Source organism: Ctenopharyngodon idella, chromosome 8, assembly GCF_019924925.1.
Source record: "Ctenopharyngodon idella isolate HZGC_01 chromosome 8, HZGC01, whole genome shotgun sequence".
NCBI classification, from domain to species: domain Eukaryota; kingdom Metazoa; phylum Chordata; class Actinopteri; order Cypriniformes; family Xenocyprididae; genus Ctenopharyngodon; species Ctenopharyngodon idella.
In genome coordinates this window covers 34,007,057-34,034,940 of record NC_067227.1, presented here as the reverse complement: position 1 = coordinate 34,034,940, position 27,884 = coordinate 34,007,057, and the positions used below count along the sequence as shown (strand labels likewise).

The window sequence follows — 27,884 nt, the reverse complement described above, 5'->3', positions numbered from 1 at the left end:
TGACCCAGAGATTGGGTTGTTCTGACACAGCGATTGGGTTGTTTTGACCCAGCGATTAAGTTGTTTTGACCCTGCGAAGGGGTTGTTAGCGATTAAGTTGTTTTGACCCAGCGAAGGGGTTGTTTTGACTCAGCGATTGGGTTGTTTTGACCTAGGGAAGGGGTTGTTTTGACCCAGTGATTAAGTTGTTTTGACCCAGCGAATGGGTTGTTTTGACTCAGTGATTAAGTTGTTTTGACCTAGGGAAGGGGTTGTTTTGACCCAGCAAAGAGGTTGTTTTGACCCAACGATTGGGTTGTTTTGACCCAACCTGCTGGGTAGTTTTATTTAACTCAACTATTGTTTAAAAATTACTGTATTTCTTGCTTAAAATGAACCCAAAGTATGTTGGAAATGAACATTTATTAATGTTCACTGAATAATAATTAAACAATAAACATTTATTAAATTGCTTATTAATAAATGTTCACCTTTTGATCATTATTGTTGCCTCTAGTAATTATGTGTCTGATTTTTCATTTCCAACCTATTTTGGGTTCATTTTAAGCCAGACATATGGTCATTTTTAATCAATAGTTGTGTTAAATAAAACTATCCAGCAGGTTGGGTCAAACATTTAACCCAACCGCTGGGTTAAAACAACTCAGTCGCTGGGTTTGTCCATATTTAACCCAACTTAGGTTGTTTTTAACCCAGCATTTTTTACATTTTGCAACAAAATAACCAATCAAGCAGATGATATTTGCTATATAGTAGTATATATCGCTTTACGCAAGTATAGCATGAGAATAAAGTTGGACAGACTTAAATATTCAACTGTATATATATATATATATATGAGAGAGAGAGAGAGAGAGCTGTGCGATAATATAGTTAACATATAAATTATTTAAACATTACTTAAAATCACCCTCATGTTGTTCTTTCTTTAGTGAGAAATGTACCAAAACTTACTTCAAATGTGGCATTTTATTATGAAAATCATAACCGAATCCAGTTATGAATGAGCTCAAAGCTATCATATGTCTTCAGAAGACTTGGAATAGGGTTCATATGAACTGTTATGATAATCTCATGTTGTTTTATGTCCTTTTTGAAATGTGATGAATAAGAAAACATTTCACTAACCATCTAAAGAAAGTCATACCGGTTTGGAACAATATGAGAGCGACTCCATTTTTCCCTTTAAATAGATTTCAGACACCACACAACGTTTGAACAAACTATTTTTAGAAATGGACGCCATATTTGTGGTTTTTAAAGGATGGTTTTATCTCGGCTGTGGTAATGACCCATTAGAAATTCAATCAACCACAGCGGGACATTAACAACTGATCCATCAGAGCGTCTACTCAAACCGAAGCTGAATTAACCAGGACGAGCTGATAGTTGTTATATGATATAATAGCGATATTTTGTGTCAGTTCTACACTAAATCACGGGCTGACAGTGATGTGCATCTCAGCTCGCCCTCATCTGTCCGTTCTCCAGCGGACGACATGATTGACACGTCCCTACAGACTCAGATGTGTTTACAATCGACGACCACAGTAAGTCCTGAAGGAACGGTTAACTCGCCCGTTTGTGTCACACTGACAGACTGATTCTTCACTGACTATGGTGTTATTTTACAACAGGTTCACATTCATCCACAGTCAAAAAACACTTTAATTTTCTCATAATATCCACTGCAGCATCAGCTCTTTCAGTCTCAGGTACAACTACAGTGTTTGAGGGCGGGGCAAAGTGGACGCTGTTTAGCCAATGAAGACCACAGGCTGGTATTATGCAAATTAGGTACAAACCTAGCAGCTTTAGAGCATCACAGACAGACTTCGAAGAGTTTGAGTATCATGTTGTATCTTAGTAACATGCCAAATTGTACTGAAATCAACTGCGAAGAAGTGTGGCGTTCCGAATCACTCATCTTAAGTTAGGAAGCGAGCTGCTCATGCAGACTGAAGTACCGGATGAACAGAGGGTGTCAGAAGGACGATAAGGACGGTTAGTTTGTCTGATCTCTCAGGAGGACGAGACCAGCGAGTGAGTCTGAAAGTGGACGGGGATGATGGGAAATGCACAGCACTGGGGACTGAGCAGCTCTGATTAAGTTCTGGGCCTGAGAGATCTCACTGGTCACCGCGGCCCACTTCAGACCCCTGAGCGGCACACAACAGCCTGTAATGGGTTTCTGTGTTATCAGAGGACAAACACGACGGGAAAGAGAGAGACTTTAAACTGAAGACACAAAAGGAAAACGTCAACTAAACGTTTGGAGCAGGAAAATCTGACCAAAAAGCATGTTTGAAAACAGTCATTGACTATGTTTACATGCATTAATTAATGAGATTTAGGTATTAGAGATATTGCGATTAAAGTGCCCCTATTATGCTATGTTTGTTTTGGAGTCTCCTATAATTGATTCACATGCATCAAAAGGTCAAAAACACTTTAATTTTCTTATAATATACACTGCCTGGCCAAACAGAAAAGTCGCTGTTTATGTAATATAAGTCTCTGGTGTATGTGTCTGTGAAGTTTCAGCTCAAAATCCCCCACAGATCATTTATTATAGCTTGTCAAATTTGCCCCTATTTGGGTGTGAGCAAAAACACACCATTTTTGTGTGTGTCCCTTTAAATGCAAATGAGCTGCTGCTCCCGGCCCCCTTTTTCCAGAAGAGGGCGGAGCCTTAACAGCTCACACTTCGGTCGCTCAACAACAACAAAGCTGGAGAATCTCACGCAGCCAAAATGAGGATTGTCAGTAACGGTGTTCAGCCTTACATTGTTCAAACCGGAGTCGACACTGATGGAGAGACTCAGGAACTTTTCGAAAGAAACTGGACGTTTCTGACGGCGTTGTGGGTGGAAACGTGCAGATTAAGGGGCAGTAATATTATAATAAGATCCCCTTCCTATGCCACAAGGTTTTTGCTTGTTCTTTCACATGCTTGTAGAGAAAGGCTTGCCAAAACACTTAATGGATGGGTTGTCCTTTTTCACATTTTCTGGGTTGGTAGAAACACCGGGGACCCGATTATAGCACTTAAACATGGAAAAAAGTCAGATTTTCATGATATGTCCCCTTTAAAACAGTGGCCAGTAACATAATTTGTGCTGTGCATGAATAACGGCAGTAAAAATAATCACAATTCTTAGCAAATATTCAGATTAATGATAATTGCATGTAAACAGGAGTGAAAAGCTTTCCTTGTGTCATGTAAACATCTTACTGTGATTAAATCCTCACACTGATTATTAAAAATAATCACATTATTGGTAAACATAGTCACTGTTTTGGCATTTTCATGATTTGATGATGCTCAGAAGCAGAAACTGTTTTAATGCACTAAACGCTACTAAAATACTCAAGCGGATAAACTCATTAGAGACACATCTGTACTTAAACCAAGGGCTGAACAGGATTATCCAAATATTTAGGCCTAAATTTAAGATTTAAGAATTGCACATAAAATTAACATGCATTTAGAATACACAGTTTTAACAAACTAATAAACTTAATGTGATGCATATTTGTCAGCCATAAAGCAGGTAAGTTTTTCCACTCAAAAAAAATCATGGCGTAGTTTATATATTTGAACTATTTGATTTTCTTTAAATATTCATATTTTTAAAAATGCATATATTCAAATGGCTTACACACAGCATAAATCTGTTTAAATTTATTTCGTTTAAAAGCATGAACATGGTTTAAATATTTGAATTTAAAAATAAAAAGTTGAGATTGAAACAAATTTGGATTTTTTTTTAATGATAAATATATTTAAACCTGTTTTGTTTTTTTCAGTTTGATAAAACTCACACCTGTCATGAATGACTGACAAATATGCATCACATTAAGTTTATTAATTTATGTTAAATTTATGTTTAACTGCACTCTAATAATGCTGGGTTAAAAACAACCCAACTTGGGTTGGAAGCGTGTGTGTCCTCCAAACACATGGAAATTTATATGCAATTCAAATGCATGTTGTGAATTAATCAGAGTAATAAAAGTCATGTATATGTTTACTAATAATACTGAATATTAATTGAAGCATTGTTTAATTTGACACTGATATTATGTAGAATCATTTTCCCATAATGCATCGAAAAAAACTGAGTGAATGATTCAATATGTACAGAAAGGAAGTCGTCATTTGTCATTATCGCATGCTAAGAAGAAAAGACACGACAATGCATGAATCTTAAATCTTTTGTTTGAGTGTACTACTATAATAATTTCATAATTGGTGCATGACTGTCCTCATGGTCACAGGGTGCAGGAAGCGTCTGAGGTCAGGTTCACTCTCTGTCCGTCTGATGCGTCCTGTTTCTCTCCGAGCGGCTGTTAATTACCCTGCCTAAGTGCACCATTAATCGATTAGACATCTCGGTGCAATATCTCATATGATGCTGGAGGAAATATGAGGCCCTTTCTCTCCGAGTGACTGTCTTTACTGTCTGTTTTGTCGAGTCACCTTTCCATCTGAAGCAGAAGCCAGTGAGAAACACAGAAAACATCAGCATTCAGAGCACTACAGAATATATGCAAAAGCAACCAATATTGTCCGTGACACAAACCTGCGCGGGTCAAGATGCTGCGAGATCAAGAGGAGTCTTCTGTGAGAGACGGAGGAACGCCGGGGCCGATAGCTGCGACCCTCGCTGACATCACTGTCTCGTTAACGCAGCTTCGCCAGCTTGGGTGTCTGTCATACCTTCATTAACCACATCGACCCGGCGCACTTAATAAACCAATTCATTATTCCTCCTATCGAGCGGCGGTAATGAGCTGCAGGAGGGTGAGGAGACGATTTTGGTGCTTCTTCTGTAGTCAAAACTAGTTCTCTACCGATAATGACTGACATCTGTAGAGCGGGACGACCGAAGGACGCTGATATAGATATAGAGTGGGGTTCAAACTCGTGAAAATACTTAATTCTAATGTACTGTACACTCTAAAAATAGCTTTAAAAAACCCGAAACAAATTTACACAGTAAAGTACCGTTTTTCAGTAATATACTGTAAAAAACAAAGCATTCTGGGTAATATTATTTGTCGTTTTCGAGAAAGTAACCTATAGGCTACCTTCTCAAAAAATGACATCTTACCTAGAATGCATTGTTTTTATATACAGGTGCTGGTCATATAATTAGAATATCATCAAAAAGTTGATTTATTTCACTAATTACATTCAAAAAGTGAAACTTGTATATTATATTCATTCATTACACACAGACTGATATATTTCAAATGTTTATTTCTTTTAATTTTGATGATTATAACTGACAACTAAGGAAAATCCCAAATTCAGTATCTCAGAAAATTAGAATATTGTGAAAAGGTTCAATATTGAAGACACCTGGTGCCACACTCTAATCAGCTAATTAACTCAAAACACCTGCAAAGGCCTTTAAATGGTCTCTCAGTCTAGTTCTGTAGGCTACACAATCATGGGGAAGACTGCTGACTTGACAGTTGTCCAAAAGACGACCATTGACACCTTGCACAAGTAGGGCAAGACACAAAAGGTCATTGCAAAAGAGGCTGGCTGTTCACAGAGCTCTGTGTCCAAGCACATTAATAGAGAGGCGAAGGGAAGGAAAAGATGTGGTAGAAAAAAGTGTACAAGCAATAGGGATAACCGCACCCTGGAGAGGATTGTGAAACAAAACCCATTCAAAAATGTGGGGGAGATTCACAAAGATAGGACTGCAGCTGGAGTCAGTGCTTCAAGAACCACTACGCACAGACGTATGCAAGACATGGGTTTCAGCCACTCTTGAACAACAGACAGTGTCAGAAGCGTCTCGCCTGGGCTAAAGACAAAAAGGACTGGACTGCTGCTGAGTGGTCCAAAGTTATGTTCTCTGATGAAAGTAAATTTTGCATTTCCTTCGGAAATCAGGGTCCCAGAGTCTGGAGGAAGAGAGGAGAGGCACACAATCCACGTTGCTTGAGGTCCAGTGTAAAGTTTCCACAGTCAGTGATGGTTTGGGGTGCCATGTCATCTGCTGGTGTTGGTCCACTGTGTTTTCTGAGGTCCAAGGTCAACGCAGTCGTATACCAGGAAGTTTTAGAGCACTTCATGCTTTCTGCTGCTGACCAACTTTATGGAGATGCAGATTTCATTTTCCAACAGGACTTGGTACCTGCACACAGTGCCAAAGCTACCAGTACCTGGTATAAGGACCATGGTATCCCTGTTCTTAATTGGCCAGCAAACTCGCCTGACCTTAACCCCATAGAAAATCTATGGGGTATTGTGAAGAGGAAGATGCGATATGCCAGCCCCAACAATGCAGAAGAGCTGAAGGCCACTATCAGAGCAACCTGGGCTCTTATAACACCTGAGCAGTGCCACAGACTGATCGACTCCATGCCACGCCGCATTGCTGCAGTAATTCAGGCAAAAGGAGCCCCAACTAAGTATTGAGTGCTGTACATGCTCATACTTTTCATGTTCATACTTTTCAGTTGGCCAAGATTTCTAAAAATCCTTTCTTTGTATTGGTCTTAAGTAATATTCTAATTTTCTGAGATACTGAATTTGGGATTTTCCTTAGTTGTCAGTTATAATCATCAAAATTAAAAGAAATAAACATTTGAAATATATCAGTCTGTGTGTAATGAATGAATATAATATACAAGTTTCACTTTTTGAACGGAATTAGTGAAATAAATCAACTTTTTGATGATATTCTAATTATATGACCAGCACCTGTATATATGTTTTGAAACGGTAAACGGTATTTTACTGTGCAAATTTGTTTGGTTTTTTTTACAGATATTTTTTAGAGTGTATTTTACCTGTAAAAGACCTGTTAATTAACAGTAAAAGCTCAGATTTTTAACAGTATAATATAATTTAATGTTAGAAATTTAACTGCATACTAACTGCTGAATTTAATGAACACTACCATTCACATTTTCGGGCTTTTTGAGACTTTTAAAGATTACAGATTTTTCAAAAATACAGTAAAAAATGTGAAATATTTTTACAATGTAAAACAGCTGTTTTCTATGTGAATATATAGTAAATTGTAATTTATATCCAGCGATCAAAGCTGAATTTTCAGCATCATTACTCCAGTCTTCAGTGTCACATGATCCTTCAGAAATCATTCTGATATGATGATTTGCTGCTCAAGAACAGTTAGACAGTTAATATGTTCATGGAAATTGTGATACATTTTATTTTTCAGGATTCTTTGATGAATAGAAAGTTAAAAAGAACAGCATTTATAACATTATAAATGTCTTTACTGTCACTTTTGATCAAATTAATGCATCTTTGCTGAATAAAAATATAACAAAAACATGCCATTATTTTCACAAACAAGTATCTGAAAATATATTTTGGACCCGACAGCGCAGGAGATGAATGAGCAGAGACGTTCATCCATCAGCGGTAATGAAGTCGAATGATTAGGGCACTGATGACAGCACAGTTTAGATGTCATTTTATTATTTATTATTTTGTTTCCCAGTAAAAATGAGTCATAATTTAGGTCTTCGTGATCATTTCTCTCGATCTACACTTAAAACTACATACAAACCTAAAAACCTCAGAGAGCAGGACTATAAATGTCTTCAAGTGGGTAAAAATCCATCGTGCAGTGACTTAAGTTATAACAGCTCATATAGGGAAGTATGCGATTTCGGACGCAGCCAATCTTTTTATATCAAAGCACTTCCTGTCCATCCCGAAAACCGGAGAAAAGCACTCTGATGGTTGAGTCTAGCGGGAAAACACCCAACATGAGACGCTTTCATTACTGCAGAAAGCTTCCGCTCATTCAATCACAGAACTAGAATGAATTTATTCTTTACGACAGATCTTACGACGCACGGCAGGCCACTATATGAGCAACTCCTGGAAATGAAATGGGCTCTGAACACACACTGCCGTAAATACACCATTACACAAGCACAAATGCAAAAGCAGGGAGTGAACAGACGCTAATATGTAGAATTACTAAGCAAAACAGACAAAAAGAGAGTAACAATTATCAAATCAAACTGTCCTTATATTAGTAAAGCAGAGCTGCTCATTTTTTCATCTGTGAAAGCATGATTTTTATTTGAAACTCTTCACACACACACGTCTGCCCACCATCAAAACACTCGAGGCAAAAAACAATCTTAGAGCGCCTCCTGCAGGCCACATCTGAACACAGACATTTTAAATGCATGCTTAAAAACTCTTAAAAATAAAGAGGGATATATAGATGAACCATGTTTCAGTGATCAGTTCTGAAAAGAACCAATTTTTTCTTAGTCTCAAGAATATTTTTTCCACTATAAAGAACAACGGAAAGATTCTCTGGATGTTAAAGGCTCTTTATTGAATCAGTGTTAATAAAGAACCTTTATTTTTAAGAGAATAGAGTAACGCAGTCATTTACCATGGTAAAAATGTATAACTCATTCAGACCTACTTAGAGAAACAACTTCAAAATAGTGAATTTTAATCTAAGTATTGATTAAAATACTAGTCAACGGCCTATTCATTTAGACAGATTTATATCTTCGCTTTCCTACATAAGACGTATCTTTTGAGAATACAAAATAAAAGTTCTCAGTATAAGATGTTTAAACTGCTACTAAATAAGTAAATAAAGTTGTTCACAGCTCCTGACAGAATTACTGCATTATTTATAGCTCAAAGTTCTGGCTGAAGACTTTAAATCAGGGTTATTTTAGTATCATTGATCATACTTTTTGTTAATATTTTGAATTAGATTTTTTTGTTAACACTTTACAAATAAGGTCTTATTAGTTAACATGAGTAATATATTTTTACAGCATTACTTAACCTGTTAATGTCAGTAAAAATACAATTGTTCATTGTTTGTTCATGTTAGTGCATTCATTAATGTTTTTTGATTTTAATAATGCATTAGTAAATGTTGAAATTAACATTAAGTAAGATTAATAAATGCTGAAGCATTGTTAGTTCATGTTAACCTTATTGTAAAGTGTTACCATTATGCTTTAATTTATTTTTAGGTCATTTTTATTATTTTAATGTCGATATTGTTTTTACGCTTTAGCCTTAGATTATTTAGTTTTAGTTATTTTAGTACTTCAACTTAAACTAAACGAAAATTAGAAATGTTGCAGAACACACGGCGGTGCTTCATTACTGAATGAATTTGCGTTTCTTAACGAATCTAGTGAGTCATTGATTCAGTGAATCATTCATAAAGACAGCCACTTGCTTCGCTCCTGAATGAATCAGCTGGTCGAATGAATGATTCAATGACTCACTCATTAAGACTTGTCGCCACCTACTGACGGTTTAACTTTCATATTTAGAGTATCACTTCATTTTTTCATTCATATTCATGCACCTCTGAGCTGCATTAAACAGTCTGTGTAAAATATATCTAAATACAACTTCAGATGCAACGTCTGAAAAAAACATTATGGCCACATTTTAACTTCAAACATTTATGTGTAATAAATTCTATGCTGAATCAAAATAAGCTACTTTTTGTAATGTCTATTCAATGCTTTTCTCATCTAACACAATAATGATTTTTGGGGGGTTATATTCAACCAAAATTGATTTTAATTTGCATTAATTTGATTAATTAATAGGCACATTTTGTTTTTATTTCAAGTAATGAACGTGTCTTTACAGTTTTAGTTATTGATAATAATGTAAAATGATGTCAATGTAAAACTGCATGTAAATCACGATCACATTAACTGCTCTCAGAGGCTCAAACCGCACACGTCGAGTGAAGACAACCACGACACACGCCCTCATATATTTCAATTAAGATGTCTGGGAAAATCTACAGTATGAAAACCTGTCGACAGGCTCATCTTCCTCTAGTCAAGAGCTCATCAAAGCTAGTTCAAGATACGACGTCCGACTGCGAGAGCGGCTCCTGAAGGCCAAGAGCCCGGTCCGCTCACACCCGCTACACCGGGACCTTTTCATAGACCTCTTTTTGTCCAGCGGGGATTTTCAAGGTGTAATCCCACACAAGGAGCTTACAGAACGCCTCGCTGACTCTCATATCACATGAGCAGACGTGACATTTAAAAACTGCAGCACTTCTTTCCGTCGCCTCTTTCTGCTCTCGACGAAACCTGTCGATATCAATCAGTCACGCACCACCGAATCACGAAAGGTGACACTCTCGTCATCGATAAACGTGATTACTTCCTCCTAAAAAGTGATCAAAACTCCAAAAAGGGTCTCAATGACATGAGAAAGTTGAAAGCTTTTCCCTCTCTATCGATCGGTGATGTTCAAAGCGGCCTGCGTGAGCCGTGATAAACACGGGAAACATCTAAAGGTGAGGAAAGAGGCCATTTGAAAAAGAGAAAAAAGGTACGCTTCCTGTCAAAAGTTGGATGTTTTTGATAGGGTGATTTAATTTGGTGTGATTACTTATGGAAAAAAAATAACGTGATGAAGCCTATTAGAACGCAGTTAAAATGACACTAAAATTCAAGATATGAGTGCAAAAATTGCCCCATATGTGTTTTTGTTTTATATTAATATCATATGATACAGTTTAGCAATATCACATGAGGAACAGTGACATTTTTCCCGAATATCTGCACGATCGCAAATGTGATATAGATTTTATACATTTTAGACACAGTTTTTGCCCAATGAAAATAGTTCCAAACAAAGCCAGAGCAGAACTGTTGTGCGTCTCAGAGAAACACACAGCGGTGTTTCATTACTGAATGAATCCGTGGTTTTTAATGAATCAAGTGAGTCATTGATTCAGTGACTCATTCATAAAGACGGCCACTTGCCTCGCTCCTGAATGAATCAGCCGGTTAAATGAATGATTCAATGACTCACTCATTAAGACAGTGACTTGTCGCCACCTACTGACGACTTTATTTTTTTATATTTAGAGTATCATTTCATTTGTTTTATTCATTTTCCTGACAACTCTGAGCTGTATTAAACAGTCTTTGTAAAATATACATAAAATACCACTTCAGATGCAGCGTCTGAAAAGTTTGTGTAATAAATTCTACGTCGAATCAAAATATTAATATCATATGATTATAGTTTAGCAATATCATGAGGAAGAGTGACGTTTTTCCCTGAATATCTGCACGATTGCAAATGTGATATACATTTTAGACACAATATTGTCAGTTTTTGCCCAATTTTGCCAATGAAAACAGTTCCAAAGAAAGCCAGAGCTGAACCGTCGTGCGTCTCAGAGAAACACACAGCGGTGTTTCATTACTGAATGAATCCGTGGTTTTTAATGAATCAAGCGAGTCATTGATTCAGTGACTCATTCATAAAGATGGCCACTTGCTTCGCTCCTGAATGAATCAGCCGGTTAAATGAATGATTCAATGACTCACCCATTAAGACAGTGAATTGTCGCCACCTACTGGCGGTTTAACTTTCATATTTAGAGTATAATTTAATTTTTCATTCATATTCATGCACCTCTGAGCTGCATTAAACAGTCTGTGTAAAATATACCTAAATGCCACTTCAGATGCAGCATCTGGAAAGTTTATGTGTTATAAATTCTATGTTGAATCAAAATATTACTTTCTAAAACTACTTTTTGCAATGTTTATTCAATGCTTTTCTCATTTAATACAATAATGACTTTAAATGATCTTTTGGGGGTAATTCCTCTGTCAAAAATTATTTTAATTTGCGATAATGTGATTAATTAATCGGCACATCATGTAATTAACTAGATTAAACATTTGAATCATTGGACAGCACTATTCGCTTGTTTTTGAACATTATGATTCAATGAGAATGATTTCTGAAGGATCATGTGACACTGAAGACTGGAGTAATGATGCTGAAATCACAGGAATAAATTACATTTTACTGTAGATTAACATAGAAAAAAGCCATTTTAAATTGTAATAATATTTCACTGTTTTTATTGTGTTTTTTTTTTTTATTAAATAAATGCAGCCTTGGTGAGCAGAAGAGAGTTTTCAAAAGCATTAAAAAATCGTAAAGATTCCAAACTTTTGACCGGTTTAGGGTGACATAAAAACACTTTCAGCATCTGACGTTTGTTCTCTTCTTGGGCGTCTTATGAGATAAACCAGGCAACAAGCGGGAAGCAGATCACGCTCTTTCTTCGCAGAGAGCCGTGTCTATTTAAATATAATTGCAGGATGTTCTCATGACACGTTTCCACGCAGCAATATGTCCCTCGGTCTCTCGCCGCATTCAATGAAAAGCAGGAATCTTTCAGGAGACGAGCGTCTGTAATTGACAGCAGTCATTACCTCCTCCGCTCTCGTTCTGGAGACTTAATTTGATGCAAAACTTTTCACTGCACTTTTAGCACACCGTTTCTTATTATCCCTTAGACGCCACTTGAAAAAGCTAAATAAGCCTAAAAAGTGATATTTGATATTTAATCATCTGCCAATGATGCTGTCGACCCATTCAGCATCTTCTAAACGTAATTAAAGGCAAATTGAGGGCTCTCTAATCTATTTTAGGTCATCAACAATTCCATTTACAGTAGACATTTAGGCTAATTAAAACTCGAGCTAATCAGATGGACGTGTTTGTGATCTGGGAGTATGTGCACGTCTCTAAAGATGCCGAGACTTTCCGGCATATCAGAGCGGCTGGAAAATTAAAATCCTGCACTTCAAGGAAAGCGAGGGGCAAAAAGGAGAGAACCAGCCTTTCATGCAAAATTAAGATTAAATTAAATATACTTCTGCTGTGATCTGACGAGTCTCTTATTTATAGCTGTCGAGTAAAAAAATAAAAAAATAAAAAATCTGGAAATTAAATACTAAAAATTAGAAAAATATTTTGACTTGCATTTTTCTGTATTGTACTTTATTTCAGTTCATATTTATTTATTTCAAGAAATTTAAATATTTGTTATAGTTTTAGTTAATAATAATAACCCTGCTTTAAATGTCCTTGTGAGTAAAAAAAAAAAAAAAAAAAAAATACTAAAAATTAAAAAAATATTTTGACTTTTTTTTTTATATTGTACTTTATTTCAGTTAATGTTTATTTTTTTCAAGTAATGAAAATATGTTATAGTTTGTTAACAATAACAACACTGCTTTAAATGCCCTTGAGATAAAAATTCTTAAATAAATATATATATAAAAAATAAATAAAATAGAAAAATAAAAAAATTAAATATGGAAATTAAAAACAAAAAATTAAAATAAATATTTTGACCTTTTTTTAATATTGTACTTTATTTCAGTTAATGTTTATTTTTTCTTCAAGTAATGAAAATATGTTATAGTTTTAGTTAACAATAACAACACAGCTTTAAATGCCCTTGAGTAAAAAATAATAAAATAAAATAAAATAAATACTACAATTCAAAAGTTTGAGGTCACAATTTCTTTTTAGGTCAGATTAATTTAGACTTATTTAGAAAGGACCCATTAAAATTGATCAAAGTGGCATTGAAGACATTTATAATGTTACTATTTCTATTTCTGCAAAAAAAAAAAAAAAATTTGAACTGTTTTCAACATTGATAATAATCATAAATGTTTCTCGAGCAGCAAATCGTCATATTAGAATGATTTCTGAAGGATCATGTGACATTGAAGACTGGAGTAATGATGCTGAAAATTCAGCTTTGATCACAGGATATAAATTACACTTTACTATATATTCACATAGAAAACAGACATTTTAAATTGCAATAATATTTCACATTTTTACTGTATTTTTTCCTCTTTTTCGATCAGATAAATGCAGCCTGAGCATAACAGACAAAGTTTTCAACAGTATTGTATACATTTTATTTATTTATTTATTTTTTACAATAATACAGCTTTGTATTATGGTTTTGGTCCATGCACAAAAAAAGGGCGTGATGTTATTCTGTTTGCTCTTAAAAGTAAATGTCTACATGCTGGATGACATTAAGATGAGCCTGCTTGCACTCAAAGAGATGTCAGATTGACAAAAACAAATACTGAAGATTACAGGCAACTTTGTGGTACTTGGATGTTGTGATGTGATCAAAGGTAATAGTTGGCCTGAAAACTCTGAGAAGCACTGATCTAAAGTTACGCTAAATAAAACAACTCCCACAGGCTCGCATTCAGCCTAGAAACATTAAAAGAGCTGGACGCCATCTGAAACTCTCCAGCGCAGATGGAGTCTGCTCTCCCACAGTTCAGCAGTTCAGACCTGACAAGGAGACAAGTGGGCCAATTTAAGAGCGCGGGCTCTTTAGCGGAGTGAACCTGGCCTTAAAACTACAGATTTGATTTGGAGACCATCACAAGCCGGGTAATTGGCTAAACGCGCTGCTTAATTGCTTTTAGTTCTCGGGCTACTTGGCCATAAAATGTGGGGGCAAGAGCACGGGATACTCCGTAAATCTGAATGTAGGTGAAAATTGGATTTCTCCGCACGACCCCTGAGGCCAGATACGGCTCTAATCGCAGTCGGGTCATTAAAAGCGCAAGCCATCTGCATGGGAACTAATTGTAAGAAACCCAACGCAAATACAGATTAAAAAAGGATATACAATTCAAAACATTTGACATGTTTCTGGAATCGCAGCGTAATTTCTTAAAGAGACAGTTCACCTAAAAAAAATTAAACTTTTTTTTCCCCTTAAGTGTGACACTTAAACCGTGATTTGAGGGCGTTGCATACACTCTAAAAACGCTGGGTTCTTTTTTTCTACCCAAACACTGGTGAGCCTGTTGGGTCATTTCGTTGGGTAGTTTTTGTGTAACCCAGCCGTTGGGTTAGAGGCTGGTCAATCTCACTGACACTTGAAACGATACACCCTTCCCCAGTGTTGCCAAGTCCACGGTTTTCCAGCGGAATTGGGCTACTTTAACACTGTTGCCGCGGGTTGTTTTTAATGTCCACAGGTTGAAGTGACCCCAAATAACGTGATATTTAGTCCCTGGAATGCGAATTTTAGCAGGGGAACCCCACCAAAAAGTGGATTTTACCCCCCAGAACGTGATTTTTAGCAGGGGACCCCGCCTGAAATGTGATTTGGGCTAGTTTTGGGCTAGTTGTGAGTAGTAATTGGGCGGGTTTTGTTGTGAAAATCTGGCAACCCTGCCCCTCCACCACCCGTCCTCCGACGCAACAACCCAGCTGGCTTAGTTTACTACAGCAACCCAGCTGTTGGCCAGTGTTTTGCCAAGTCCGTGGTTTTGCCACAGAATTGGGCTGCTTTAATACTGTTGCCGTGGGTTGAAGCGACCCCAAATAACATGATATTCAGCCCCTGGAATCAGTGTTGCCAAGTCTACGGTTTTCCAGCAGAATTGGGCTACTTTAACACGCGGTTTGTTTTTCATGTCTGCGGGTCGACGCAACCCCAAATAACATGATATTTAGTCCCTGGAATGCAAATTTTACCAGGGGAACCCTGCCAAAAATGCGGATTTTAATTCCCCGGAATTGGGCTAGTTTTGAGTAGTAATTAGGCGGGTTTTGTTGTGAAAACTTGGCAACCCTGACCCTCCCCCACCTTCTGACGCAAAAACCCAGCAGTGTTGCCAAGTCTGCGGTTTTCCCGTGGAATTGGGCTACTTTTAAGTTGTTGCCGTGGGTGAAATTTTTTTCGCGAGTTGATTTCCACCCTCGTACGTACGATTTTGGTGCTCCAAAACCCCCAAAACACCCCCAGACGTACAAATTCAGTAGAGAATTCGGCCGCCTGATGGAGAAAAATTACATTTTTGGGCTACTTTTGTTGCACAGACCTGAAAACCCTGCCTGGAATACGAATTTTACCAGGGGAACCCCACCAAAAAGTGGATTTTACCCCCCCAGAACGCGATTTTTACCAGGGGACCCCACCTGAAATGTGATTTGGGCTAGTTTTGCGCTAGTTGTGAGTAGTAATTGGGCGGGTTTTGTTGTGAAAATCTGGCAACCCTGCCCCTCCACCACCCGTCCTCCGACGCAACAACACAGCTGGCTTAGTTTACTACAGCAACCCAGCTGTTGGCCAGTGTTGCCAAGTCCGTGGTTTTCCCGCAGAATTGGGCTACTTTTAAGTTGCCGCAGATTAAATTTTTTTCTGCGGATTGATTTCCACCCCCATACATACAATTTTGGCACTCCAACACCCCCAAAACACCCCCAGACGTACAAAGTCAGTGGAGAATTCGGTCGCCCGATCGAGAAAATTGCATTGGGCTAATTTTGTTACACTAATGCGAATTTTACCAGGGGAATCCCGCTAAAAAGTGGATTTTACCCTCCTAGAACTCAATTTTTACCAGTGAACCCCCCTGAAATGCGATTGGGCTAGTTTTGATTAGCAATCTGGTGGGTTTTGTTTTGAAAACCTGGCAACCCATCTGTTGGGTTACACAGAGCGTAGGCTTTTTGCATTCTCAGTAAAGAGCAGATCACAATGCCGCCAAATTGGTGCTTTACTTCGATAAAATAAAGGTTTGTATACATCTTATTTAGTCTAGATAGTCTTTACAGTGTCTTTACATTCTTTTCTGCACTTTTAAACTCAAATACACATGTACACGTTGTTTTAACTCGTCTATATTTTTGTGCATTCCTGTGTGTTCTTGCTTGTTAATAAATGTTCACCTTTTGATTATTACTGTTGCCTGTGTTGTTACTCAAGTAATAATGTGTGTGATTTTAATTTTCAGCATATTTTGGGTATATTTTAAGTCAGCAATACAGTCATTTTTAATCAATAGTTGAGTTCAGTAAAAACAACCCAAGCATGTTGGGTCAAACACTTAACCCAGCCAGCTGGGTAAAAACAACCCAACACTGGGTTTGTCCAATGTTGACATCATCTTTAAAACAAGAACACTTACTTGAGAAGCAGATTTGTGTGTGTTAAGACATGCCTTAAAACCTTGTAATTTATTGTAAGATTGTCTTTGATTAATTGTCAGCATAAATCAATAAAACTTGGTTTATGCTTAAAAAAAGATGCAAATACAGATTAAAAGAGGATAGAAACAATTCAAAACGTGTTTCTGGGAACGTACAACACAAAACATAAAGATCCCGGCCTCAATAAGATCTAGGTTTGAAACAACATGAGTGTGTGAGTAAATAAAGACCATCTTAAACATTTCCAGAAGAGTCCGATATTTAAAGAAAGAGGCAGAGGAAAAGACAGAGACCGCACAGAAACTACTTCCAGCTTTTTAATTATTCAATTATCTGTGCGAGGAGGAGCAGAGCACCGGGACGAACAGGCCCATCTGCGGATCAGCCCTATTCATCATTGATTGGGAGAGACAGACGCGGGATCATTTTACTCCATTAGCGGGCCGAGGGGAGGAGGACGGGACCAGGGGCCTTCATTGTAAACGAGTTGCACAATTGTGCGATCTGTCACCGAAAACATTTGAGCCGTCACGAGAGAGAGGATTCAGATGTCACGGGTAGACGGAACGGTGCCTCGCTTCCGTCTCAATAGGCGATATCTCGCTCTCGACGGGAAGGGAAGAACATGGTTATTGTTTCAGAGGCACTGGGAACGCTATAGTGAGGAAACATCACTACTGATGATGCAAATGAAGACTCATGCATGCATAATAGTTGCATTAAAATCGCACTCCAGTAGCTTTATAGATGCTTTATAGATAGTTTGATTAAAGGTGCAGTATGTAATATTAACAGCTAGTGGTGGAAATAGGTACTGCAGTCCAAATTCAAAACATTGGAGAGGAACAAGCGCAACTGACAATGGAAATCTGTGGTCTCTGACATCGTTCGTTTGCTGGCTTTAAATCGCTGAGTTCTCCGCAAACTGGCAACCCGGGGTGTCAAAATACTACTGGGTAATTTGGAAGTGGGCGGGATCACAGAGACAAAAACAAACTAAATTTCAAAATAGAATACTGCCATTGTTTTCGGTTTTCCTAAATCTCTGCAAACATATTATGGTACACTCTAAAAAATGCTGGGTTAAAAACAACCCAAGTTGGGTTGAAAATGGACTCACCCGGTGATTGGGCCGTTTTAACCCTGCAATTGGGTTGTTTTAACCCTGCGATTGGGCTGTTTTAAGCCGGCGATTGGGCTGTTTTAAGCCAGCGATTGGGTGGTTTTAAGCCAGCGATTGGGTGGTTTTAACCGTGCAATTGGGTTGTTTTAAGCCGGCGATTGGGCGGTTTTAACCCAGCAGTTGGGTTGTTTTAACCCAGCAGTTGGGTTAAATGTTTGCCCAACCTGCTGGGTAGTTTTATTTAACTCAACTATTGTTTAAAAATTACTGTATTTCTTGCTTAAAATGAACCCAAAATATGTTGAAAATTAACATTTATTAATGTTTAATAAATGAACATTAATATGTTTAATAAATGAATATGTATTAATAAGTTTAATAAATAATAAACACTAAACGTATTGAATTGCTTCACCTTTTGATTATTATTGTTGCCTCTAGTAATTATATGTCTGATTTTTTACTTTCCAACCTATTTTAGGTTAATTTATGCGAGCAATACAGTAATTTTTAAACAATACAATAGTTGAGTTAAATAAAACTACCCAGCAGGTTGGGCAACTATTTAGCCCAATCGCTGGGTTAAAACAACCCAATAACTGGGTTTTTTTTTTTAGCCCAGCATTTTTAGTCTATTTTTATGCTTTAGTACAATCAAAAAGAAAGTACACACAGCACCTTTTCTGTTTAAATTAACTGGAGTACGTTTTACAAGAAAATACTATTTCAGTCGTTCTATTAAAAAAAAAAAAAATACAAAATTCTTTGTAATTTGTGAAATTTACTAGCATTTTTGTTCTGTGAAGATTTTTTCAAAGAAATGGAAAGTAATTAAACATGAAATTCTGAAATATCATTGTTTTGTAAAACGTACTCCAACAAACTTTCGTTTTATTTACAACTTCGAAAAATAACTACAGTTTTTAAACAATTTAAACCAAACATCTATGAAACTACTGGAATGGGATTAATATTATGCATGTTATGCAAGTGAAAATTGTTTCAAAGCAAATCCTACACTAAATAGTTTTTCATTAACCTGGATTTAGAGAAAAACTTTAACTCATCATAAGATCTCTAAATCTCTCACTTGAATCATTTACATCTTAAAAGAGCCATTCCACACAGTCACATCTCTTCCGATAAGACAAAGACACAAAGAGAAACATGAAATCACAACGACTCTATTCACTTTCTTATTTCATGTTCAAGAACGTTATTCTGAGGAAAAACAATGTTTGCCTTCATAATCTTTCATCTAAACGTAGTAACTTGCTCCGTCTCTGAAATGAATTTCCTTTTCACCTGACGTCATCTTGGTCTAATAATGCAGGCTCTTAGTTAATGTTAACAAGAATTAGACAAATAATTAAACTAACATCAAGGTCAACATGGCCAGTTTTAACGATTCAAACAAATACTAATGGAAAAAGTCATTCTTTCCTTATTGAAAAACTAGTTTCACAGAAATCTGATCCACAGTGTTAGAGATACTGTATTATTTTGAGTAAAGTGGCTCAAAAAACCCTTCTGCTCACCTGACTGTAAAATAAAGCTCTCCAAAAGTTTGTTAGAAAGCACTTCTCACACAAAACACACGGTCATCTCTCATTAGAGGTGCAACACTGACACCCAGTGGCTGCAGACAGACATTCACTCAGTAAGACCTGTTGTGACTTGTTTTGCAGCAAAAACAAAAACTGAAAATAATTCAACATCTATAAAACAAGATACACATGTTAAGGCTTGCAATGAGGTTTATGCATAAAACAAGAAAAACAAAAACAAGATATAGTCTCTGAAAATTTAGCTTCAAGCAAACTGATCTTGCTTTAAGTGTGTTTAGATAATTTCACAGCAAAACAAGACTGTATCGAGCTGTTTACTAAATTATGAAAATCATTTTTTACAGATTTGTTGAATATGATGAATATAATCAAGGCAGACCAAACGATCACAAGTCCCTGAGATTGATGGGATAATAACAGTCCTCATCCAGTGCTGTCGTTGGATTCAGACAGCTCCATCGATACAGAAATACTGCTGAAACGTGAACGCAAAACGACAGAAGAGAACAACAGAGAGAGAGAAAAGATGTGTGTGAAAACACTCAAGGACATCTGCTTTTGTTTTGTCCACTGAGAACAGCCGCATTGGCTTATGGGTTTAAAAAAAAAAATGCTTGCAGCATCTCTTCTCTTCTCTGATGACGAGGGCGGGGCAACCTGTCACTCACATGAGATCCACCAATAGCAAACCATAACCATCCAATCAATTCCCCACAGACAAAATCAAGCCCCGCCCTACATTTGTTCTTGTTTGCAAAGCATTTCACTCGGATATACGACACAATAGAGGAGAAAAAACCAGCTCAACTTCCCTTTCATGCCAAGAACAATCGACACAAAGCCACTAGTCAACTTCGATAACTAATTATCCGTTGATGCTGATCTAGTTACCCATCCTGACCGATCACTAACGCACAGCATGAGTCTGGCGCTCTGAACACGTCATGTGGTTCGATGGCACGTACCAGTTTGTTTTCCTGCATGTAGATTCTCTGTAGTTTGTTGCATCCCTGCGCCAGCGCCACCAGCCCGTCGTCACTGATGCTGTAGCACTGACCGAAGTGCACGTCCTTCAGCTCTTTGCAGTGTTCGCCCAACTGCACAAACACACAAACCGTACATTCAGTCCAGCCTTCAAATGTTCAATACATCGATATGACTGTATACAGCAGGAATTCACAAACTTTTTGTCAGACAAACCCCTTTGAGCTAAAATATCTTGTGATTTTAAGTTAACACTTCAATAATTTCACAGCACATTCACATGTTCATGGTCACATGACATGCAGGATTTTTGAACTGTTAAATTACTCATACCATGATATTTGTTCATAGCTGTTTTTCTGCTACAATACAAGGTTAAGGTTCTAAAAGGGGGGGTTTTGTAGCGATGCAATGAAGAACTGTTTTTGGTTCCTAAAAGATCCACATTTTGAAAATCTAAAGAACGTTTTTCCACTATAAAGAACGTATAAAAGTTCCATTGATGTTAAAGGTTCTTCAGTGAACTATCAATGCCAATAAAGAACTTTTATTTTTAAGAGTGATAACTGTTTTCATCCAAAGTTGCGCATTTAACCTGTGCGAAAAATTGGAATATGGCATAAAACATTTGGGAATAAAGCAGCGTTTCCATTTAATGTGTTAAAGATAGAGATCGACCGATATATCGATTTACCATTATTTTCCCCGATATTTAAGCATTTTACCATAATCGGATATCGGTTTTGTAATATCGGATTTACCGATAAACGCCGCCATCTTGTGGGTGTTTTGAGAATTGCGTACCGTAATTATATAAACATTTACTATATAACCATTAATTCGCTACTCTATGGAAATTAATTATTTATTATCTCCACGAGCGATCGCATTTTGAGTATAGTTCTGTGTAAATGCATAGATGAACAGCGCTTTGTCAGCAGATATTTCATAATCTAGAACGACAAAAACATTATTAATAATTCTGATATAATATACCAAATGCAATAAAACACGATGTTTTGTTTGTTATATTCCAAAGAATATTATTCAGTTATTTAACATTATTCTTGACTCTTTAGCCTATTAAACAGCTTATAAATCTACTAAAACTGTAGTTTAAAATGAAGTATTACATTTCTGCAAAGTTGATATGACTCCTATCTTTAATTTATTTTCTCCATTTGAAAACATTAGATATTCTACATTTATTTTGCTTAATGTTAACATTAGTGTTGCTGCTGATGCTTTTTATAAATAAAATGATTTTTGTAAAATGAAGATTAAAATTAACATGAAAGACTACTACTTTTAACAAAAACAGTTTAGTAACAGTTTGTTTTTTGTATGCAAGGAGGGAGTGATTGTTAAAAATAAAATGGTTTGTTCAGTTCAGTGTTGTAATCGTGTCAAAAACAGAAGTATAACAGTAAATAAATATCGGTTCTGCATATCGGTTATCGGGCACATAAACACACAAATTATCGGTATCGGTTCTAAAAAAATAAAATAAATAAATAAATCAGTATCGGTCGCTCACTAGTTCAAGAGAACAAAATCGTCACTTCCTGGAAAATTGGTGCAAAATATCAATAAAAATAAAAATGTAAGTTGCTGTAATCGGGCTCTGTCTTCCTCCATCGTAAATGAGTTGCATCAATAAACTCTGTCATGTGATCTTGCGTTCGGATGCTGGTGTTTGGGAACACAATTGTGTGAGACGCTTCTGGAGGGAATTAAACCAAATCATTCTGATGACAGACTTTGACTCAGGCGTTTCAAAACCACCAAACCAACATTTAAGATGCTGCGATGCGATTGGTCCACTGGTTAGTCCAGTTATCCAATCACAGCCTCCTCTGCTGAGGCAAAGTCAGTTTTTTGAGGGATTAATTTTTCCATCGTAGTTTATGCATGTTTTCTTAACAAATAAAAAAATATTCTCCTCAATTTAATGCAAATGTTTTTTATGCACATCATTTTCATCCAGCGTTTTTTATGCAATATCCAAAATTTGTCATTCAAATATGTGAATGGAAACACAGCTACTGACTCATAAGCACACATAACTATCACATGCATCCATCAAGTGACCTAAAATCCACACATAACGTGCACCTCACCAGTTTAAGAGCGTGGTCGGTGAGTTTGTCCTGGTTTCCGACGTGAACTTTCTGCAGAAGCGGGCAGTGGATGGCCACAGTGCACAGAGACACATCGCTCAGCTGCTTACAGCGGTACGCCGTGTACTTGATCAGGCCGGGACAGTTTGACGCCAGAGAACAAACGCCGTGATCCTGAACGTTCCGGCAGTCGGAAATGTTGATCTCAGTGACGTTCTGTCTCCTGGACGCTATCTTCACCAGGAGATCATCTTTAACCTGCGGTCAGGGAGAGAACAGAGTGAACACACATTAGATTCATACGTCTTTAGTTTTCATGTTTATTTCAATTAAAAAACGCTCCGAACACCTCAGCCAACACATATCAACACATCAGAATGTTTTGTTTTTTGGGATTGTGATTTAAAATGCAATTTTTAAAAAAATCCAAGTTTGTAGGGCTGCAAAACATGGACAAAATGTTGTGATTATATATCAATATAGCTATAAAATAGTAATAATAATAAAAAAAAACAGTGTAATATATAATAATAATTATAATATGTAATATAAAATAATAAACAATAGTAATATTTCTTATTTTGTTTTTATTGAGCAATTTTTTATACATTTTTAATAATAATAAAAATTATAAATTCCTAAAAAAAAATTTAAAAAAATCCTATTTTTAATTTAATAATAATTAATATATAAATAAAAAATAATATAAAACCCTGTAAAATAGAGTATTTAAGAAAAATATAATTATTTTATTTTACAAATGTCTTAATTTCTTCATTTACAAACATTAAAACATTCAAAAATAAACGCACAGGGCACTTAAAGCTTCTTGTGTTGATAAGCGCGTCTCAATTCAAGTCTAATAGTTATGCACACAAATAGTTATAGCCATAAACAGAAAATATCCACAAACCTGCTGGAGGCCACTGAGATCAATCTGTTTCCAGAACTGGAAGTCTAAGCAGAGGTCGCGCCAGTACTTACACACCAGAGACGCGCCCAGACATCTCTCCTTCACCGACAGGTGAGAGAACACCTGAGGGCAGATTTCACACGAGGTTAATCGGTTCATCTGAGTGAATCAAGATGATACTGAAACTAAAGTGTCACTCTGAGGATTTCAGCCGCATGCTTGATGTAAAGCTCTAGGCACAGCATCTGTCAATAGTATTACGTTTGTACAATAAACAATTTTAGTATTCTGTTGGTTTGCAAACATTCTTCTATTACAAGATTTATGTTTAAATATGCAAATGAGAGATTATCTAATTAAATATATACTCATTTGCATGCATTTCCAGAACAGAAATCTGAACATTGGATAAAGTCAGGTTCAAATTTCTTGTATGATTTTGTCGACATATTAGAGTTAAAGGTTTTTTCTTTTTGGATTTCTCCATAAATCAGAAAATGCTATCAACAGACATTAAAAATTTTAAAAAATTAAAAAAATTTTAGAAGTAAAATGTTCTATAAACCAGATGAATTTGTAAAGTTTGGTGTGTGTAAAGCTGCTCAAGTGATTTCTGACTCAAACTCACCGCCTTTAAAGATTGACATCTACAGACGCAAATAAAGACTTGAAAGTGTATTTTGGATGTTTTTTTTTTCACTGGTCTGAAAGAAGGCACGTTAAAGGGATAGTACACCCCAAAATTAAAATTATCCCATGATTTACTCACCCTCAAGCCATCCTAAGTGTATATGACTATCTTCTTTCAGACGAACACAATCAGAGATATATTTAAAAATATCCTGGTTCTTCCAAGCTTTATAATGGCAGTGAATGGGGGCCGAGATTTTGAATCCCATAAAAGCGCATCCATCCATCATGAAAGTAATCAATACGGCTCCAGGGGGTTAATAAAGGCCTTCTGAAGCAAAGCAAGGGGTTTTTGTAAGAAAAATATCCATATTTAAAACTTTATAAACTATAATCACCGGCTTCCGGCAACGGCCATCGGGTCAGATGTCACTCTTCCGCCAGAATTCGACTTGCGCTGCAGGAAGCCAGTGATTAAAGTTTATAAAGTTATAAATATGGATATTTTTCTTATACAAACTCATCGCTTTGCTTCAGAAGGCCTTTATTAACCCCCTGAAGGTGTATGGATTATTTTTATGATGGATGGATGCGCTTTTTTGGGCTTCAAAATCTCGCCCCCCCATTCACTCCCATTATAAATCTTTGGAGAGCCAGGATATTTTTAAATATATCTCTGATCGTGTTCGTCTGAAAGAACATAGTCATATACACCTAGGATGGCTTGAGGGTGAGTAAATCATGGGAACAACTATCCATTTTAAGGAAACAAAACAGAGCAGTGCATGAAAAACACTTCTTAAACATCAGCTCACACACCTTGAGCAGTATGGATGAGGGCAGCTGGTTAATGTGGGACGTGTCTGTGTTTTCAGCGCTCTTTCCCTCCTCCGATCCCTCATTTTGGGACAGTTGGCAGCAGCAGGAGGAGGAGGAGGAAGAGGCCGCAGCACCGCCCGCGTCTGTATGCCACGCTGCGCCGGAGCCGTCCTCCTCCGACGCGGAGGAAGAAGAGGAGGACGGGCAGAGCGAAGGCAGGAGGCACTGGCTCTCCGGAGCGGAGCCGTCTCCTCGCTCTTCTCCGTTCTCCATGGCCTCCTGGAAGGCACAGCGCGGCTGCTTGCGGGGCGTACACCGCTGCAGCTCAGCACACTTGCGCTTGCACACCATTTCCGAATAGTCTGCGGCCGGGACGACGGCGCAGAAGAGCGCCGGGGGCCCGATCAGCTTGGCCGGCACGGCGGACAGCAGACTTCGACCCTGGCCTTCCCAGATGGCCAGCTCTCCCGGAGAGAGGAGGAACTTGGCGCACTCCTCAGGCGAGTTCAAGGAAACGTAGCGCTCGGCGAGTTTGGACGCAGCCGCCGCTGCCGCCACCGCACAGCTGCTCTCGAAGGGCCAGTCGTCCTCGATGCTCCCGCTAGTGCCGTGGACGATGAAGCACAGCATGCAGGGCCCCTGAAGGAAGCAGTTCCTCCTCCTCTTCTTCTTGCGCAGCTTCCGTGTTTTCTTCTTCAGGCTGTAACCATTTCTTGAGAAAAGATGGCCCATATAGATGATTCACGTTGACTCTGGGGAATTCAAGAGCAACAGAAAAATTACTACAAAATGTGCAAAGACATTGTGATTGATTATGATTTCACTTTTTTAACTTTAGTTAGTGTGTAATGTTGCTGTTTGAGCATAAACAACAAGTTACGACACTCAAAGTTCAATGCAAAGGGAGATATTTTATTTTACAGAAATCACTTATTAAGGACTACAACAAACAGCTGGTTGGGACTACAATGAGCTTCTTCCAGGATTAGTGACATCACAAACCCTAAAATTTACATAAACCCCGCCCCCGAGAACACACAACAATGTAAGGCTGAACACTGTCGTCATTTTGGCTGCGTGAGATTCTCCAGCTTTGTTGTTGTTGAGCTGTTAAAGCTCCGCCCTCTTCTGGAAAGGGGGCGGGAGCAGCAGCTCATTTGCATTTAAAGGGACACACACAAAAACAGCATGTTTTGCTCTCACCCAAATAGGGGCAAATTTGACAAACTATAATAAATGATCTGTGGGGGATTTTGAGCTGAAACTTCACAGACACATTAATAGGTCCACTTTAAGAGAAGATGAGACCGTATACAAAGTGCAAAAACATTGAACTTGTCTTTAATTTGTCTTCGTATTTGATGAAGTTTGCATTATCAAATCTGTTTATTGCTGTGAAGCTGCTTTGAAATAAAACATAAAGCACCATATAAATAAAACTGAGTCGACTTGAGTTATAAAAATCAAGTCAAACGCCATTGACTTGAACAGTAAAAGATTTATTTTGTTTTCTGTCTTTCTTGGTCTATTGGTGTGTGTAAAGCTGCTGAAGTGATTTCTGACTCAAACTCACCGCCTTTAAAGATTGAAATCTACGGACAATAGCAATAAAATAAAGACTGGATGTGTTCATGGGTTTAACAGAGTAATATATTCAAAACATTGATCAGCACATGTCAACTTCTGACTCAATCAACGAATGGTGTGAGTTTGGGGGCGTGGCTATGTGTTTGAGCGACCAATGACAGGCAGGAGGAGTGTTCAGGAAACATGTTTGACAACAGTCATTATTTTTGCAGCTCAGTTTAAAGACAGCAGCAGTGTTGCCAAGTCCACGGTTTTCCCGCGGAATTGGGCTACTTTAACACTGTTGTTTTTCATGTCCGCGGGTTGCAAGCGACCCTAAATAACATGATATTTATCCCCTGGAATGCACATTTTACCAAGGGAACCCACCAAAAACGTCGATTTTAACCTTCGTGACGTGATTTTTACCGGTGGACCCCCTTGAAACGCAATTGGAAGGGTTTTGTTGTCAAAACCTGGCAACCCTGGACAACAGTGGCATAAAAATGACAGAGCTGTCAGCTGAGGAAGCTTTCATTGTTGCTTCCAATCTAGATCAGTGATGCTTCCTTAATCTGATAAATAAGCACTAAAATGAGATTTTGACTCTCACATGTACGCAAAGACACATCAACGTAATATTTATGTTTTCTTCGGGTGTCTCAAAACCCGGTGCAACATTCATTCTGACAGAACATGAAAATCCTTCACATGATAAGCATTTTTCACATTTGCACAGAAACAAGGAAACACACACAGAAGTCACTGAACTACCTTGCAGACACAGTTGCACCAGCATGAGGAAGATCAATACTTTATACTATTATACCATTGGCTTTTTTAACAAATGTAAATACCATGAATATGGTAATCCATCATCTGTACTATGGTATATATCAGTGTCATAATCATGGTACCACCACAGTATGGATAATCAGAACAGCAGGGTAGGTTATATTTTTCATTTATCAGGTATAATGTGTGAGTAAAGCTGTTATCTCTCAGCAGGGACCATATAAACATTCACAAACACTGAATGTCACTGTTTACACACGGTTGTATGGAGCTGCTGACCGCTGTTGTTGTGTTTCATTGAGTGATAGTGGCGGACGACGCCATTAAACTCCCTCATGAGAGAATAACTAACACTGAATAACCGCCATAATAAAACCCGCCAAATCCTCACCAGCTCACGCGGCCCTCAGCACCTCCTTCCCGCGCTCTCATAATCCGCGCGACACAGAAACAGAAGCGAACGCACCGCAAACGCGCGCTTGCTGTGTCAACCTGCTGCTGGACTGTTTCAAAACACTTCCGGATTTCAAATAAC

General features: G+C 37.6%; 1 protein-coding gene across 1 annotated transcript in view; it reads right to left on the bottom strand.

Annotated features, from left to right (window-relative positions):
• The window catches only part of fbxl17 (F-box and leucine-rich repeat protein 17), a 219,249-nt gene extending 191,365 nt beyond the window's left edge, over positions 1-27,884 (bottom strand). Inside the window, exons 1-5 of the mRNA XM_051902751.1 lie at positions 27,741-27,884; positions 24,989-25,740; positions 23,540-23,662; positions 22,627-22,884; positions 20,488-20,619 (exon numbers count right to left, since the gene is read on the bottom strand). Of these exons, the coding sequence (XP_051758711.1) occupies positions 20,488-20,619; positions 22,627-22,884; positions 23,540-23,662; positions 24,989-25,720 (1,245 nt within the window). The 5' untranslated portion in view covers positions 25,721-25,740; positions 27,741-27,884. The remainder of the gene's footprint in view (positions 1-20,487; positions 20,620-22,626; positions 22,885-23,539; positions 23,663-24,988; positions 25,741-27,740) is intronic.